The sequence below is a fragment of the Artemia sp. Qi Xiang Cuo genome, chromosome 11 (genome assembly GCF_049724085.1).
Source record: "Artemia sp. Qi Xiang Cuo chromosome 11, ASM4972408v1, whole genome shotgun sequence".
Taxonomy (NCBI): domain Eukaryota; kingdom Metazoa; phylum Arthropoda; class Branchiopoda; order Anostraca; family Artemiidae; genus Artemia; species Artemia sp. Qi Xiang Cuo.
The window spans coordinates 73,887,823-73,907,357 of record NC_142804.1 but is presented as its reverse complement, the minus strand read 5'-3'; the positions used below and the strand labels follow the sequence as shown (position 1 = coordinate 73,907,357).

The 19,535-nt window shown below is 36.8% G+C and overlaps 1 protein-coding gene across 1 annotated transcript in view; it reads right to left on the bottom strand.

Moving 5' to 3' along the window:
- The window catches only part of LOC148947335 (putative chitinase 10), a 68,387-nt gene that overhangs the window by 44,835 nt on the left and 4,017 nt on the right, over positions 1–19,535 (bottom strand). Inside the window, 2 exon segments of the mRNA XM_089097027.1 lie at positions 6,764–7,252; positions 15,642–15,943. Coding sequence (XP_088953153.1) covers positions 6,764–7,252; positions 15,642–15,943 — 791 coding nt within the window.

Sequence of the window (19,535 nt, the reverse complement as noted above, 5' to 3'; positions counted from 1 at the left end):
GGCAATGATGTTCCTCTTTTTATTCTATGCAATTGATTTCCCCAAATAAGGTAATATAAAATCGAAATATTTCTAGTTGCTTAGAAACTTCTGAAGAAAAAAACATATTATTTCTCGAGAAAACTTTTTTCTTTGAAATTGAACCGTGGCTAAAAAAAAGATTAACAACAAAAGTAATTATTAAGAGCATACCCACACTCGAGAAATATAATGGGACCTCCTGCTACCAGCAATCGCAAAAGAGGTGCACACCCCTTCTACCTTCTATTTAAATGTCATTTCTTTTATCTTTTTCTTCAGCTTTTGTTATTTAAATGCTGAGACTGGCATTATGTGCAAACACCTCCACTGCAAATGCCTCCACTCTCAAAAAAGGGTGTTTATATTCTTTTAAATTAATGATAGCCTCTTTACTCCCTATTTTAAATTTTCCTCCAAAGCTTTTAATTTTTAACTATTCAATAATTATACATATAATTATGGTCATATAATTATATGACCATACAGGGTATGGTCATATAATTATGACCATACCCTTTACAAAATCTTAGAAATTGCATTTTAGGCAAAAGTACTTATATTTTCATCTTTCTATTTGAAATTGCATTCTCTTGGGTGAAAATACCCTCAACCCCGATCTTTCTCATTTTGACACCTAAAAGATATGTTTTACTCATTTTTAACAGGTAAATTATAATTAATTTTTGTATAATGTGTGCAATTACGAAGTGTTTTTTATCATTACGGAATAAAAAAAAATCGTGCGGAAGTCGCTCCCTTTCTAATATCTTTTATTTACTACCATTGATTAAGGTAAAATAACTCTGCCTCTAAGGTTGACATCAACCCCCACAGCCCCTGAAGCAAGGGCTGTAAGTTATGCAAGTTAACTATTGTAAACATACTAGGTTAACAATATTTTCGGCTCACACAAGCTATTCTTTTGATTCGAAGCTATTTAACTGATTATGTCTTTTTGAAATAATAAATTGATTGATTGATCGACTGGTTGAGGTCTTTTATTGAGAAAAGGGGGTATGTTTGAACCTGGGTCTCCAAAAAGGCTTAGTGTATTAAGGTGAAACTTTCGGAAATATTGAAAGGGGTGCCAAGCACAATCAAATTATGCTACGTCCATGTTGGTTGTCAAAACGGAATATCAGCAGTGTCTGAGGAACAGCTGAGGGTTTAAAGTTGAAAATTTCAGGGATATGCTGAGGGGATGCTGAAGAGTGATTGGAGGACAACCAGTCCCCCTCCCTCTCCTTACCCTTTTTAAGTGCCTCTTTTCCTCAACATAGGTCGGAATTTCAAAATAGCCTTTTTGTTTGAAATGGTCAAAAGGTCTAATAGCTATGCCTTCGGAGATGCCATGCCCCCTACCCTCAGGGCAAGGGTTATTAATTTTGCAATTTGTCCATTGTTTACAAGCAGTATTTGTTATTAGGTAAAGCGGAAATATTTGATTCTGGGTGTATCCAAAAAGACTAAGGGTATTAAAGTGAAACTTTGGGTTGATTAGGTGCTTGAAAATGCCTTATCTTCTCATCCTTGAGTTCTGATTGGACAGAACCTTTTATTTGACGATCTTGAATACGCTGATGATGTCTCAGTCCTCTCGGACCCAGAGAAAGCTCAAACCATGCTCGATGAGTTAGTTACTTGGGCAGATCGCATTAGCTTGAAAGTCAGTACAGGTAAGATAAAATTTTGGCAATAAATCACACTGATCCTAGTTCGTTAACTGTAAATCAAGTACAGTTGGATCAGGTTATCAGCTTCATATACCTTGGCTCCCGGCTTTGTACTAATGGATCTTCTGACACCGATATTCAACGGTGATTGCAGAAAGCACAGACGATCTTTGCTTCCCTTATAAAACCGTTGTGGAACCGGCGTGAAATTAGTGTAAGAACTAAATTTCAAGTCTATCTGGCTTTGGTTCGAACAATCCTTCTTTATGGATGCGAAACTTGGTCAGTAAAGCGACTACATGAAAATGCGCTGAAGGTGTTTGAGCATACCTGTCTGCGTAGCATCCTCAGGTTAAATATGAATAATCACAAATCAAACGTGGATATACGACAAATCTGTGGTATCAAGAAATGCGTTCGCATCACGATCAAGGAGCTTCGACTGAAACGGTTGAGCCACGTCTTATGGAGGCCAACAGAGTACTTGCCTCGCCGAATCCTTCTAGCTGAGCCCCTTAGGTCTTGGAAGAGACGCTAAGGAGGACAACAGAAAAGCTGGTGGAACTTGGTTAAATCAGACCTTGAACCTATTGGGCGGTTCAGAAAGTTTGGCCATAGATGGACAACTCAAAGGTTCCCATTTGCAAAGCAGCTGGCAGAAGATCACACTACGTGGTTCAAACAGGTCTCGAAGATCCTTGATACCGGGCATGGTGGAAACGCCCGATTCCCGCCACAAGTACAAGTAAGAATGTTGATGGGATTAAACTAAATCAAAAGGCAGTATGTTCATCCGATTTATCAAAAAGGTGAATCTGCAATATCTTTTTGCAAAGAACGGCTGAATGTATTAAGTTAAAACTTTGAGGACATAATGAGGGAGCTGTTCAAAAGTGGTTGGAGGTCACCAGCCCCCCTCCCATGCTATTTTTAGCTGCTTTCCCTCCAAATACATTTTGTCAAAATTTTGAAACAGATTTCATGTTCAAAATAGTCTAAAGGTCAAATAATTATGCCTATAGGGATGACATAATCCCCCCAAACCCTGGTGCAAACGTTGTAAGTTTTGCAAGTTTTACCTTGTTTATATATTAATCTAAAAACGTTTTCCACAAAACAAGTTTTTCAAAGGAAAGTAAAGAGCTCCATTAAGCCAAAAATAAGCAAAAATAAAGTAAAAAAATCTTCCAAGCGTAAAACTACCACAAGTCACTATCAATAAATAAATGAAACTCAAAACTAACAGAAATTGGTATAAACAATCAAACTCAAAACGAGCAAAAATTAAAATGAGTAGGGCTGATTACCTCCATGCCTTCTCAAGACATGAACATAATTTGTGCTTCCTCTTTCTTACTGTTTTCCCCTTTCTTACTTTCATAAATAAAAAATTATCAAAACCTCAAGGAAGAAATATCAGTATATATCAATTAAACTAATAATCCACGGTCATTTGTTTTTGTTGATTCAGTAAAGCACTAATTGTGTTCTGGTGTTGAGAAGCCATGGGGGTTATAAGCCCCACTCTCATCAAGTATTGGAAATTTCAACTTCCGTTGCTATGACATTGCTGATATGTCCTTTTGATATCCTATTTGTTTATACACTTCTTCAAATTTCCATCTCAATGCTCTTAGCCCTACTAAGTGGTTACAATAGAAGTAATAGTAGTAAATGTAACAGTAGCAGTAGTAATAGCCAGCGGCAGATCCAGGATTTTTTTAGGGGGGGGGGGGCGCAAGATAGGTTGATCCGATAAACTTGCGTTAGGAGCAAGTTAAATTAACGCAAACTTGAGTTAATTAAGTAAATTACACTACTTTGGACTACGCTAGGGGCCGCGCGCCCCCTTACCCCCCTGGATCCGACACTGGTATTAGCAGTAGTGTGCGCATATTACATTTTGGTGAAATGATCTTCCCCTTTAAGTATTCTCTGAAAGTTTCAACTTAATACCTAAATCAATTCTTGAGATACGCTATTTTGACAATATACATGCACATAGCGTCTTTTGATTTAGTTCAAATTTCCCCTTAATGCTGTAAAGGGAGTAGTGTGGTAGCAGTAGTGATGGCAGTTGTAGTTGTACTGGTAGCATGGAAATATTACCTCTTTGATCATCTCCCTTTTTATGTCCTGAATTTTCCAAATTAATATGTTTAGTTATTCCTGTGTTGGACACTTTTGACAATCCGTATACTCGTAAAGTGTTTTGATTTAGTTCAACACTTCCCTCAACATTCTCTGAAAGTCTCAACCGAATACCCTTCGTCTTCTGGGAAAGTAAAGATCAAATATGCATACAGTTATCAGTAACATATACTATATGTAAATAAGGAAGGAATTGCCTAAATTACAGCCCTTGTCCTGAGGACTGTGGGGAGTTTGACATTACCATAGACAAAATTACTGGACCTTTCAACAATACTGAACAAAATAGCTCTCTTACCAATTACGGCTTTATGCAATGATGTTCATATTATTTATGTTTGTTTAGTATTTAGGAGCCTAAAAAAAAGAAAAGAAACATGTCGCGTACCTACAGAGCAGTGTATAATTGTGTTTTTCTTTCTCGTTTTGTGTAATTTGTTCTAAGTGCTGATTTAGATCTTAGCTGCAGCGTTCGTCAATACAAACCACATGTATAACTCCTAAGTTTATGTGTATTGCTTTTTTTTTGTTGTTTTGCTTATTGCTCCGTCTTTTCCTTTTTTGTATGACGGGTTTTCCAATAAATAATAATAATAATAATATGTTTTGGGGAGTGATAGGGTTGGGGGGCTGATTGCCCTCCATTCACTTTTTACTCTTGAAAAGCCACTAAAACTTCCGAATTCCAATCAAATGAGCTCGATCCGATCCAAATTTTATGCGACTACCCCTTCCATAAAAACCTTATATGCCCCAGGCATATCATACAACCCCTGCCCATGGGCTCTGGGGAACTGTGCCCCCCCCCCCAAAGATATTCTTATATGACTTTGGACTATTGGTAACAAAATGGGTATCTCACAATTTCAATTAAATGCGTTTTGGGAAAAGAGGATGCCAGGGAGGGTGCCTAGCTGCTCTCCATCATGCTTAACTCTTAAAAGAGACCTAGAACTATACATTTCCAATTACATGAGCCTCTTCTAAAAATAACAGGACCACCCCTTCCATAGAAACCTTATATACCTCTGGGGAATAACGTACAAACCATACCCCAGACTCTGGGGGATTCTGCCCACCCCGAAGGCCTAATTATATGATCTTTGGGCTCTTTTTGAACAAATAGCTATCTCAAAATTTTTATCGGATTCATTTGGGGAAAATGCGACGTAGGGGGAGGGGAGTGGGCTTCCCCTGATCACTTTGACTCTTAAAAAAGGAACTAGAACATCTGATTTCCAATCCAATGAGCCCCCTCCTTAGTTCATACGACCACCCTCTCCATAAAAACCTTATATGGCCTCGGGATATAACTTAAAACCCATTGTGCTGAGGGCTGTGGGGGGGGGGGTGTATTGTCATCCCCATATACATAATTTCCAGACCTTTCAACTACGCTGAACGAAATGGCTATCTCAAATTTTTATTAGATGTGTTTTGGGAATTGATCGGAATGGGGGGGGGTATTGCCGTCCAATCACTTTTTACTATTAGAAAAGGCCCTTTAAGTTTCCAATCGAATGAGCCTTTTTTGAAGTTTCTACAACAACAAATGGCAATCTCAAAAATTCTATCAGATACATTTCAGGAAAATACCAGGTGTGTGTGTGAGGAGGGGGGGGTATCCGCCCTCTGATCGCTTTGACTCTTAAAAAGCGCATTAGAACTTCGGATTACCTGTCCAGTGAGCCCCCTCCGAAGTTTATACGACCAGCCTTTCTATATAAATTATTTGCCCCCAGGGCACAACTTACGACCCTTGCCATGAGCGCTGTAAGAGGGGGGGTCATCCTCAAAGACAGCATCTTTAGCAGGTCTCAAAGGTAGCTTAATTTGCTACATTACTCCAATTAGCTCATTTTATTCCAATTTTTTGATATTTTAATTTTAACCTTCTTTATTTTATTTTTTGTGATTTGTTTTGGCAATTAAAGTTCAACTGAATAAAAAGTTATTTAAATTCAGACAAATAGTATTTTTTGATCAATATTCCATTTTCAATTTCGCTAAAAATAAACTTTAATTTTTTTAAATTTAAGTTAAAATTAAAGTTCTCTTTTCATAGCTTTAATTATTCTAATAATCTTAAAATCACAGGTTCTTCTGGAGAGAATTCTGGTAAAATTGGTAAGCTTCTACCGAGAGGTGAAAAACAGAAGATTTTTGACCATTATAACAATAAAATTGATTACGATTGATAGATACGTTTTGTTGTATTCCATAAAATATCGTTTTATACATTGAAATGTACCGATACATCGTCAAAAAACATCGTCAAATAAAAAAAAATCTTATTTTCTTCGCATTTATTTATTGTTAATTTTTTAATTTATTTTTTCTTTCTTAAATTTTTAACCCGCTATTTATCTTTATGATGTATGTGAGTTAGAAATAAATATTATTAGCATTATAAAACCTATCTGGCATTTTCATCCTTTTTGCTGGAGGGCAAAAATGTGACGTTTAATATTTTTGTAGCAACAGTTGAAATTCACACCGAACACGTTGCCGATAATAATATATAAGCCACCACTTAAGTGGAAGGGCTCAAATACGAACGTATCCATGAGAAAAATTCAAAAGTATCAGAGGAAACTATTATTTTGTATTCCTGTGACAGTGACAGGTAAGTTTCAAGTAATCGTTATCTGATTCGTGTTCGCTATTTTTGGTTAATTTCATTCTGTCGTCGCCATTTAGCAATGTCAATACACCCCAGCAATTGGAATATTATATATTTTTGGTGAGAATTGTAAATGCATACAATGCTTACTAACAAACTACATTGTCAAATGGCAAGTTCAACCAAGCTAATAAAACGGTCTCTCATCCTTCCAAAACGTCCATGGCAAAAATGTGAGAAACAAAAAAGCGGTTATGCCACAGAAATGATCACGCCACAAAACGGTCGTACTTACCTCAATATTGTTAAGAGTAAAAGATCTTCCATATATTCCCATCCCCAAGTTGAGCTTCTCTCTTGCTGCTCCTAAGGAAATCCAATAGTTTACGCTGGTGTTGACATTGTTGTAAAGCTCTTGCTCGGTTGCATCACCCTCTTGTGGGTATAAAGGTGCATTCATACCAGTTATTGTCTCCCAGCCTCCATGAAAATCATATGTCATCAAGTTGATAAAATCTAAATATTTTGAAATCTCTGGAATTTCATATGATGCATCCGTAACCGGCTTACCCACACCAACTGCTGCAGATAAAAGGAAACCATATTTGTCCAGCTCTTCACGTAATTCTTTGCAGAGTAGGGTGAAATGATACCGGTCAAATTTATTCCCCCCTCTCATAGCAGGGTACTCCCAATCGAGGTCAAGTCCGTCAAAACCATAGTTTTGAAGAAATGGAACCACACTCTGTATGAAAGCAGCACGGTTTTCAGGTGTTGATGCCATCTGTTAAAATAAAATAATAACTTTAGAGGATTAGTAACAAATATTAATCGGGTAAACCATTTTATGGCACCAGGAAACATGATATTGGGGATTAAAATGGTCAATAATCCCTTTTGGGCTTTGATACCTTAGGAAAAAACCTGTTTTGAAACATTGTTTAACTGGTGAATTAAATTACTTCCGGCCATATTTTACCCCCTCCTAACCCTTGTTTTTCCATTAACTAAGGTATCTGTTCTTATTATAGCATTAAGATTATCGTTGAATTAAAGCTTTTTTTGGGAAAAATCCTAACTTATTCGACAGGAAAAATTACTCGTGTAGCAAATTAACAATTTTTCTTGTTTTCAATTTTATTAAAAATGACTTCTTCCGTTTATGTGTAGTTTTGGTTATATACCACGGAACAAAAGCATCATGGTTAATTTCCTGCACTCTCTCTCTCTCTCTCTCTCTCTCTCTCTCTCTCTCTCTCTCTCTCTCTCTCTCTCTCTCTCTCTCTCTCTCTCTCTCTCTCTCTCTCTCTCTCTCTCTCTCTCTCTCTCTCTCTCTCTCTCTCTCTCTCTCTCTCTCTCTCTCTCTCTCTCTCTCTCTCTCTCTCTCTCTCTCTCTCTCTCTCTCTCTCTCTCTCTCTCTGGATTCTTTTTGTTCATGTTGTTCTTTAATTTTTTGCTATTTATTTTCTAGAAACCTTGAAAAAAAAACTTAATATCAGAAATTCAAGCCACATTGGAGGTAAAAAGAGTGGTTTGCTACATCCTCCACTTTTTTTCAAATCGCCTTCAACAGGAATTCATTATCCAGTGTTCCACTTCTATAGATCTTTCCTGACAAATTAAGTAAAAAAAACTTTTTCAACAAAAAAAGTTTTTCAAAGAAAAGTAAAGAACTCCATTAAACAAAAAATGAGCAAAAATAAAATCAAATAATCTACCAAGCGTGAAACTACCACAAATCAGCATCGATAAATAAATGAAACCCAAAACGAACAGAAATTACAATAAATAACCGAGTCAAACTCAAAACGGGCAGAAATTAACATAAGTTGGGCTCAAAACCATTATGCCTTCTCAAAACCAGATCATAATTTGCACTTTACTGAAAAAAAATATAAATGTTGTTACTTTTATAACTTTAATACATCAAATAATATTAAGATTTTGATTACTAGATATCAGTATATGTATATTAAACTGACAATGCACATTCATTTGTACTTTTTTCAGTAAAGTGCAAATTATAATCTGGCCTTGGGAAGGCATACGGGTTTTGAGCCCAACTTATGTTAATTTCTGCTCGTTTTGAGTTTGACTCGGTTGTTTATTGTAATTTCTGTTCGTTTTGGGTTTCATTTATTTATCGATGCTGATTTGTGGTGGTTTCACGTTTGGTAGATTATTTGATTTTATTTTTGCTAATTTTTTGCTTAATGAAGTTTTGTACTTTTCTTTGAAAACTTATTTTGTGGAAAAAGTTTTTTAATTAATTTCTGTTCGTTTTATATTGAAATAGCATTTTCAGGGAAAAAGAAAATAATTATTTAAATCTTTTCGTTTTTTTAAGAACTTTATAGTTTGGCCTGCTATTTGTATGCTGGAGAAAATTCTTCAGCAATTTTTAACAGCATACACCCTTTTAAAAATCAGGACACAAATAGTAGTGTTTAATTTAATTTCATATCTCCTCTAGTTGACCTGAAATAGAAAACGTGATACCATTCGAAGAAAAATCTGTTTACTTTCTTTGATAGCTTGGATGCACGTACGCTATTTTGATTTGGTTAAATCTTAATAGCAGAAATAGCCCCAAAAGTTTGAACATAATACCCTCAGTCAAGGCCATATATAGGGGGGGGGGGGTTACCCGGTTTGAACCCCCCCCCCCCGTAATTTTTGACCGAGTCGAAAATAAGTCGAAAATTAGTAAAACCTAGGTAAAAATCAGTAAAATTAGTTGAAAACTGATTCAAAAATTAGTAACCCCCCCAAAAACAAAAATCCTGGATCTGCCCTTGCCCTCAGTCGTTCTTGGGATACTGCTGAGATGCCTTATTGGGAATTAGCATTAACACAGTGCATTTTGATTAAATCTTAAGGCAACATTTGGTTTTTAAACATAAAGGCAAAGGGGAGGGTGGGCGTGGGAGGGGGATTAGTTTCCCTCCAATCCCTTTCGACTATTAAAAAGGGCATCAGCCTTTTCTATTTTCAATCGAATGAGCCCTTTTCAAAGTTCCTACGACATCTCCTTCGATACGAAGTGCCCTGGTCTAAACAACAACACTAACGAAAAAATAATACATTATACCAACATCGATCTTTACTGTAAAAATGTGAAGCCTTCCAATCACTGTCGACTATTAAAAAAAGCACTAGGCCTTTCGATTTCCAATCCAATGAGCCCTTTTTGAATTTCTACGACAATGCTGGTTGTCATCCTCTAAGACCTAATTTGCACCAAATGGCTATCTCAAAATTTTGATTGGATTTGTTTGGGAAAATGGTGGGCGTGAGAGGGGGATTTAGTCACTCTCAAATCACTTTCAACTATTAAAAAAGGCACTAGCCCTTTCAATTTCCAACCAAATGAGCCATCTTTAAATTTCTACGACAACGATTTATATAAAAACCCTATATACCCCCAGGACAAAACTTACCACCTTTTTCCTGAGGGCCGGAGGGAGGGGGGGGGGTTGTCATCCACAAAGAACTAATTTCTAGAACTTTCTGCTACGTTGAACAAAATTGCTATCTGAAAATTTTGATTGGATGTTTTTGGGAGAATGGTGGGCGTGAGAGGAGGGTTAGTTACCCTCGAATCACTTTAGACTATTCAAAAGAGCAATAGATCTCCCAATCTCAAATGGAATGAGCCCTTTTTTAAGTTTTTACGAATACGTATTCTATAAAAACCGTATATACTTCCAAGGCATAGCTTTCAATTTCTTCCCTGGGAGCTCTGGGGTATTTGGCATCCTTAAATATATAATTTCCAATACTTTCAACTACGTTGAACAAAATGGCTATCTAAGCTTTGATTGAATGTGTTTGGGGAAATGGTGGGCGTGAGAGGGGGGTTAATTACTCTTCACTCACTTTCAACTATTAATAAGGCCAATTCCAATTACCAGTCAAATGAGCCCTTTTTGAAAGTTCTACAAAAACTTTCTATATAAACCTTATATGCCCCCAGGGCATAACTTACAAACCTTGCACTGATGGCTCTGATGGGGTTAGTATCCTAAAAGACCTAATTTCTAGAACTTTCGACTACGCTGAACAAAATAGATATCTCAAAATTTGATTGGATGTGGTTGGGGAAATGATGGGCATGAGAGGGGGGTTAGATACCCTTCAATCACTTTCGACTCTTAAAAGGACAGTAGCCCTTTCAATTTCCAATTGAATGAGCCCTTTTTGAAGTTTCTACAGCATCGCTTTCTATAAAAACCTTACATGTCCCCAGGATATAAATTACGACTCTTGCCCTGAGGGCTGTGGGGGTGGAGGTGTTGTCATCCTTAAAGAACTAATTTCCAAAACTTTCAACTATGTTGAATAAAATGGCTATCTAAAAATTTTGACTGGATGTGTTTGGGGAAAAGGTGGGCGTGAGAGGTCGGTTAGTTGCCCTCAAATCACTTTCGAGACTAATAAAAGGGAACTAGTCCTTTGAATTTCCAATCGAATGAGCCCTTTTTCAAGTTTATACGACAAAGATTTTAATTAAAACTTATATGCCCCCAGGGTATAAATTATAACCCTTGCCCTAAAGACTGTGTCTAAACCTTAAACTGCGTGGAGCAAAATGGCTATCTCAAAATTTTGATTGGATGTTTTTTGGGGAAATGGTGGGCGTGGAAGGGGTGTTAGTTGCCTTCCAATCACTTTCGGTTATGAAAAAGGGCACTAGCAATTTCAACTTCCAGTCGATAGAGCCCATTTTGAAGTTTCTACGAGAATGCTTTCTATAAAAACCTTATATGCCCCAAGGGCATAACTTACAACCCCTGCCCTCAGGGCTCTGGGGGAGTATCCTCCTCAAAAACATAATTTCTATTTGGAAATCAATGACACTGAACAAAATGGCTATCTAAAAATTTTGATTGAATGTGTTTGGGGAAAAGGTGGGCGTGAGAGGGGCGTTAATTGCCCTCAAATCACTTTCGACTATTTAAAAAGGCACTAGATCCTTTGAATTTCCAATCGAATAAGCCCTTTTTCAAGTTTCTACGACAAAGATTTCAGTAAAAACTTATATCCCCCGGGCATAACTTATAACCCTTGCCCTGAAAACTGTGGGGGGAGTGTCCTGCTCAAAGGTGTAATTTCCTGAACTTTAAACTGTGTGGAACAAAATGGCTATCTCAAAATTTTGAATGGATGTGCTTGGGGAAATGGTGGGCGTGGAAGGGGTGTTAGTTGCCTTCCAATCGCTTTCGACTATTAAAAAGGGCATTAGCCATTTCAATTTCCAGTCGAATGAGCCCTTTTTGAAGTTTCTACGACATAATGTTCTATAAAACCTAATATGCCCCCAGGGAACAACTGACAACCCTTGCCCGAGGGTTGTGGGGGGGGGTTGTCATCCTCTTTCAAGAACTGTCAACTGCGTTGAACAAAATGGTTATCTTAAAATTTTGATTGGATGTGTTTGGGGAAAAGGTTGGCGTGAGAGTGGGGTTAGTTGCCCTCCAATCACTTTCGACTTTTAAAAAGGGCACTAGCCCTTTGAATTTGCAATCGAATGAGCCTTTTTTGAAGTTTCTACGACAACGCTTTCTATAAAAAACCTAATATGCCCCAGGGTATTACTTAGAACCCTTGCCCTGAGGGCTGTGGGGGAGTTTCCTCCTCAAAAACACAATTTCTATCTGGAATCAACTACGCTGAACAGAACGGCTATCTCAAAATTTTGATTAGGTGTTTTTCGGGAAATGGTGGGCGTGGAAAGGGTGTTAGTTGCCTTACAATCACTTTTGACTATTAAAAAGGGCACAAGCCACTCAGATTTCCAATTGAATGAGCCCTTTTTTAAGTTTCTACGACATCGTCTTAAAAAAAAAAATATAAATAATAGATTTTGCCAACATCGTTCTTTACTTAGGCAGCGCGATTGCGCTGCCTATGATTAGAATTTTGTTTTTTGACCAGAATGAGAAAAAATTGAGCTATGAAACAGGGAAATCTTAGATTCCCCTCTTCCCAGATTTTATTCTCTCTCTATTTTTTTTCTCTAGCAGTCAAGCCTCTCCATAAAAGTTTTTTCCAGCACTTCATATTGTTGCAAGTGTTTTAACATGAAGGCAAGCCAAAAATACTAAGACACCAAATTCATTATGCCATTACATCTTGCCATCAGCTGAGTGAAAAACTTTTATCTCGTATTTTTTTTTTTTTTTTTTTTTTTTTTTTTGTAGATGTTTTGTTAATTATTAACATTCTTCAGCAAACTCGACTTAGAAAATTGGAAAAGGAATTCTATCAGCTTCTTTATACAGTTTTTCATGAACAGTATAAACTGGTAACTATTTCTTTTGTCTTCTCTTTGTCAAAGTAATGAATTAAAAGCTTAGAACCATATTTTTTGGAAGAATCAACAGTCTTCTGGAAAAGCACATGCACTGAAACGGAGGTAGGGGACTTCAGATTTTTATTTTACTAGCATGGAAATTTCAAGATTTTTGGCTGATTCAGCCCTATTAGTTTGCAAGAATCGTTTGTCAATAAATTTCCTCAATGTGGTAATTTAACTTGGGAAATGACTGTACAGAACAGGTCATGGTTGTAGCAGGACTGCAACCTAGAATAATACTAGGTAAATAATAATAATAGGTAACGTGTAATAATAATAGGCAATTTTAATTGGAAAATTACTTAACAAAACAGGTCATAGATTTAGTAGGACTTCGACCTAACAAAGAGCTGTCCACAGACAATGGTAACCGATAGTTTCAAAATGCGTTTTGAAAAAACTGATTAGTGAGAAAAACTTTCCATTCAAGGTGACTCAGGAATAAGGACACCTACATATGTTTAACTTTATATTAAAATTTTACTCCAAAAACAAACCGTCAAAGGTTTTAGAAAAGCAGAAAACCCATCAAAAGGTAAAGAATAACCAAGAGAATCACTTTCCGAACATCTTAAACTAGAGGCTTTGTGTCTCTCACCCTGAGCAACAAAAAATACATATTTGAATTGGTGGCAACGATATTTTATGCCAAAAAGCATCAATTATGTCCTGAGGAGAAACGACAAATGTTAGTTTTCCCGCGAGTAGCAGCGATGCATTTCTTTTTTCTGGCAGGGCTAGTAAGCTACTGCAATAGCGTAGAGAGATGTATAGTGGCTTTTTAAGCCACTTATTTTAAGTGGCTTATTATTATTTTAAGTGGTTTATTTTAAGTGGCTTATTATTAAGCCACTTAATTAAGTGGCTTTATTGATAGTGGCTTATTTTAGGCCACTATAGCTTATGAGGAGAGATGTATAGTGGCTTATTCATAAGCTAGTGCTCCTCATCTACTTGATTTATATAAATTTGCTTTGATATCTTCGTCGTTAAGTGCTATGTAGTACCAAAAATGGCGTTTTTTGGTGCCAATTCTGAAGTGGAATAGCTAGGTTGTATAATAGGGATAAAGTTGTAATATCCATGGTTGAAAGTAGTTGGTACGAGGTTTACAATCCTCTCCCTAGCAGAGCTCCTCTCATAACCCCTTTAGTGATTCAAAAGACAGAAATACGCATTGAAAAGAAAACATCCAAAGAAAAGGTGTCAATTGTTTATTTTCATTTTCATGAAAATAACTAAAATTGTCTTATCCGAATTTTCTCACAAATAGTTGTGATAATGTTCCCCTTGAACTCTGTCGATATGGCAAAGTACATATATCTCACGAGAGAGTTTAAGGTATGAAGTAAACCTATATTTAATGCCCTATTTTAACAAAAAGTTACACCAAATATTTTTACCTCATTGTTTAGGTTAGAAAAAAAATTCTTTACAAAGTTTATTATGTACAGGAAAAAATTTAAACAAACGAAATTAATTGGTTAAAAGCGAAGTTTTACGGTACTTATTTAGTAACCGATAAACACGGATAATTGTATAGAAGATCATATAGACATTTTACCGGGTAATGCCTAATCGCTTTAAAACAAAGGGTTTCTTCCTCCGGGAACTATATTTAACCTTTAGTTTTTTGGGGTTAAAGGGGCAAAAAAAGGGAGCCAAGGTTAGGTTAGGCTACGTATTTAATATATGCTATGTTACCCCCCCCCCCATAATGTGCAAATATATAGCCCAAATTTGTTTCTAAACTATTATATTTTCATCCTATTTTGTTTTATTTCATTAGCATTAACGAAACTTCACTTCTCTCGTGTTTATCGGTTAATAAATAAGTACCAGTTTTTCTCATGGATGTAAAGAGCGAAGTCGAAACTTAAAATGACCGATAATGAATGTTTCGTAGATTATGCAAGAAATATCAACAAAACTAGTCAAACTAAACTTACTCGTTATATTTCCATAAATATGTACAATTCTAAAAATGTTGCCAAGGGGGCGCCACCTTTCAGATATCTCGTGCACCAGGTTGTGCGTGCCAAGTGTTTCGCCGAAGTGTGTCAATTGTGGCAAAAGCTGTGCCAAGCGGGACGGAACTGCACAGCTCGTGTGGGGTTCTAAGATACACACCAGGTGGTGGAAATTGGGCGCCCACTTGATTTGTATTTTACTGAAAACTAAGCTTTGTTGAGTTTTATAAGAAAATTATAATTGTATGCTAAAAGTTGTTAATATCATGGCCTCTGAAAGACTATTGAAAGCATTTTAAATACACCCGTCATTTTCAGCCAGCAATGTATTTATGGACTTTTCTCACCTTAACAGAACGTCTGGTTTTAGGTGCTAATTTTACATCACTAATTAACAATGGAACGATTACAGTCCCACAGGGACTTAAAATGCCCCAACTTTTAGTTAGAGCCCTCGCCCTCACGTTAAAATTTGAAATTCTTTGTGACAATATCCAGGGAATCACAAAGCGAGCTATCAGAAGACTAGCTCGTCAAGGTGGCAGAAAGTAAGCCAGCAAATCTAAAAATACAGGGGAATACCACAAGTTAATTTATTTGAGGTAGATTTATAGACATTTTTTGAATAGTTTACAAAACTATTGCTTTCGTTTGTTTTAAGCTTCATCTTCGTTCTTTACATTTGTGATAACAACCGTGTTTGTTGAAATAAAAATATTAAAGGGTCATCCATACTACTTTATGCGAAAAAATCTTTAGAGCACATAAACAGAAGTTGAATACCAGAGCTACTGATAAAGGATTAATCACCTTATAGCACCAATAAAAAGAAATAGAAAACTCACCCTAGAATATTTTTCTGATCCCTCATTCCATCCACCAATTGCTATCCAAGTTCTAAGATTAGGGTTAATCATCTTCAAACTGTTGAACCGTTTATAAGCTCCCCTCCCCCAGTTTTCATACAGGTCATTATATTCATCTAGACTGACAATTGTGTTGCTGCTTGACAAACCAGCAAATGAGTAGACAAGGTCGGTGCAAAGGAATGGATCTATGTCTTCAACTTCAAATTTTCCATCGCCCCATCTATATACCGACCAGGCCCCATAGTAGCAGAAAAAGTTTTTGGCTTGAACACAGGCTCCTGGTTATGGAACATAAAATATTTTAGTTTGATTAACTTAGTTTAGTTAGATAGAATATAAAAGTTAGTCTCGTCTGTCATATCTGTCCATCAAACAATTCGTGGTAACGAACTGTAACTAAGGAGCGACCCAGCTTAATAGTAACCGAAACTCTAAAAAACGGAATTTTTATACCAGTAGATACATCAAAAGAATTGGATATTTATGCTGATTTCAAATATATAAGTCTTATCAAATTTAGTCTAATCCATCAAAAGTTACGAGTCTGAAAAAATTTGCCTTATTTTCAAAAAAAGGGGGAAACACCCCCTAAATGTGATAGAATCTTAATGAAAATCAAACCATCAGATTCATCGTAACAGAAAACCCTACTGTAGATGTTTCAAGCTCCTATCTGCAAAAATGTGGAATTTTGTATTTTTTGCCAAAGAAAGATCACGGATGCGTGTTTATTTGTTCGTTTTTTTCCCAAGGGTCATCGTATCGACCCAGTAGTCCTAGATTATTGTGAGAGGGCTCATTCAAACGTAAATTAAAAGTTCTAGTGCCCTTTTTAAGTGACCAAAAAAACTGGAGTTTTACTTGGCCCCCTCCCACGCTCATTTTTTACCCAAAGTCACCCAATTAAAATTTTGAGATAGCCATTTTGTTCAGCATAGTCAAATAATTTAATGAATTGTCTTTGAGGATGACTTAGTCCCCCACAGTTCCCGGGAGAAGGGCTGCAAGTTGTGAACTTTGCCCGTTGTTTACATATAGTATTGGTTATTGGGAAGTATACAGGAGTTTTCAGGAGGGATTTTTATGGGTGTAGGGGGGGGTCAGAGGAGGGGGTTACGTTGGAGGATCTTTCCATGGAGGGTTTATCTTTGGGGAAAGGGACATTTCTATGAAGGGGGCGCCGGATTTTCAACTGAAAGTAAGGAGCAACATTAAAACTTAAAACGAACAGAAACATTACGTATATGACGGGGTTTGCCCTCTAGTCAATACCTCGCTCTTTACGCTAAAGTTTTTTTAGAGCTTTCAAAAGAGCTATTTATTCTAATTAAACGGCCTTTGTGATTCAGGGATTTGTGATTCAAACAAAATTAAAACTTTAGCGTAAGGAGCCAGGTATTGAATAGGGGGCAAACCCCCTCATTTACGAAAAAAATTCTGTCAATTTCTGTTTTATTTCATATACGAAATAAAATAATTAATTAATTTCTGTTCGTTTAATATTGACAGTCTTTTCGGGGAAATAAAAATACTTTAAATCTTTTCGTTTTTTTAAGAATTTATAGTTTGACCTGCTATTTGTCTGCTAGAGAAAAATTTTCAGCAATTTTTAACAACAAACACCCTTTTAAAAATCTGGACACAAATAGTACTGTTTAATTTAGTTTCATACCTCCTCTAGTTGTCCTGAAATGGAAAACTTGATACCATTCGCAAAAAAAAATCTCTTTACTTTCTTTGATAGCTTGGATACACTTAAGCTATTTTTATTTAGTTAAATTTTAAGAGCAGAAGTAGCCCCAAAAGTTAAATAATACCCTCAGTCGCTCTTGGGACACTGCTGAGATGGTTAATCGGGAATTAGCGTTAACATAGTGAATTTTGATTTAATCTTATGGCAACATTTAGTTTTTAAACATAAAGGTAATTGGGTGGGTGGGTTCGGTAGGGAGATTAGTTTCCCTTCAATCACATTCAACTATTAAAAAGGGCATCAGCCCTTTCTATTTTCAATGGAATGAGCCCTTTTCGAAGTTCCTATGACAACTCCTTCGATACAAAGTGCCCTTGTCTAAACAACAACAACAACAAAAATAATAATACATTATACCCACATCGATCTTTACTATATAAAAATGTCAAGCATTCCAATCACTTTCGACTTTTAAAAAGGGCACTAGGCCTTTCGATTTCCAATCGAATGAGCCCTTTTTTAGTTTCTGAGACAATGCTTTCTATAAACAATTTATATGCCCCCAGGGCATAAATTACAACCCTTACCCTAAGGGCCTGAGGGTGGTTTTCATCCTCTAAGACCTAATTTCCAGAACTTTCAACTACGTTAAACAAAATGGCTATCTCAAAATTTTAATTGGATGTGTCTAGAAAAATGGTGGGCGTGAGAGGGCTGTTAGTCCCTCACCAATCACTTTCAACTATTAAAAAAGGCACTAGGCCCTTTCAGTTTCCACTCAAATGAGTCCTTTTGAAGTTTCTACGACAACGCTTTCAATATAAACCTTATATGTCCCCAGGGCATAACTTAAAACTCTTGCCCTGAGGCCTGGTTTGGGGGGGGGGGTTGTCATCCTCAAAGACCTAATTTTCAGAACTTTCTGCAACTGTGAACAAAATGGCTATCTGAAAATTTTTATTGGATGTGTTTGGCTGAATGGTGGACGTGAGAGCGGAGTTAGTGGGCGTGAGAGGGGAGTTAGTTACCCTCCAATCACTTTCAACTATTAAAAAGGGCACTAGCCCTCTGAATTTCCAATTGAATGAGCCCCTTTTGAAGTTTTTACGACAACTCCATCTATAAAAACCTTATATGCCCCCAGGGCATAACTTGTAACCTTTGGCCTCGGGGCTATGGGAGGTTTGTCATCCTTAAATACATAATTTCCAGAACTTTCAACTACGTTGAACAAAATGGATAAATCAAAATTTTGATTGGATGTGTATGGGGAAATGGTGGGCGTGAGAGGGGGGTTAGTTGCCCTTCAATCCCTTTCGACTATTAAAAGGGCACTAGTTCTTTTAATTTCCAATCGAATGAGCTTTTTTTGAAGTTTCTACAGCATCGCTTTGTATAAAAACCTTATATGCCCCAGGGCATAACTTACGACCCTTGCCCTGAGGGCTGTGGGGGTGGAGGGGTTTTCATTCTTAAAGACCTAGTCTCCAAACTTTCAACTACGTTGAATAAAATGGCTATCTAAAACTTGGGTTGGATATCTTTGGGGAAAAGGTGGCCGTGAGAGAGGGGTTAGTTGCCCTCAAATCACTTTTGAGACTTTTAAAAGGGCACTAGCCCTTTGAATTTCCCATCGAATCAGCCTTTTTTCAATTTTCTACGACAAAGATTTCAATAAAAACTTATATGCCTCCAGGGAATAACTTATAACTCTTGCCCTGAAGACTGTGGGGGGAGTGTTCTCATCATAGGTATAATTTCCTAAACTTTACTACGTGGAACAAAACAGCTATCTCAAAATTTTGATTGGATGTTTTTAGAGAAATGATGGGCGTGGAAGGGCTGTTAGTTGCCTTTCAAACACTTTCGACTATTAAAAAGGGTACTAGCCATCTCCATTTCCAATCGTATGAGCCATTTTTGAAGTTTCTACGACAGAGCGTTCTATAAGAACCTTATATGCCCCAAGGGCATAACTTACAACCCTTGCCCTGAGGACTGTGGGGGAGGGGGGTTGTCATCCTCAAAGACCTAATTTCCAGAACTTTCAACTACGTTGAACAAATGACTATCTTAAAATTTTGAATGGATGTGTTTGGGGGAAAAGTGGGCGTGAGAGGAGGGTTAGTTGCCCTCCAATCACTTTCAACTATTAAAAAGGCACTAGTCCTTTGAAT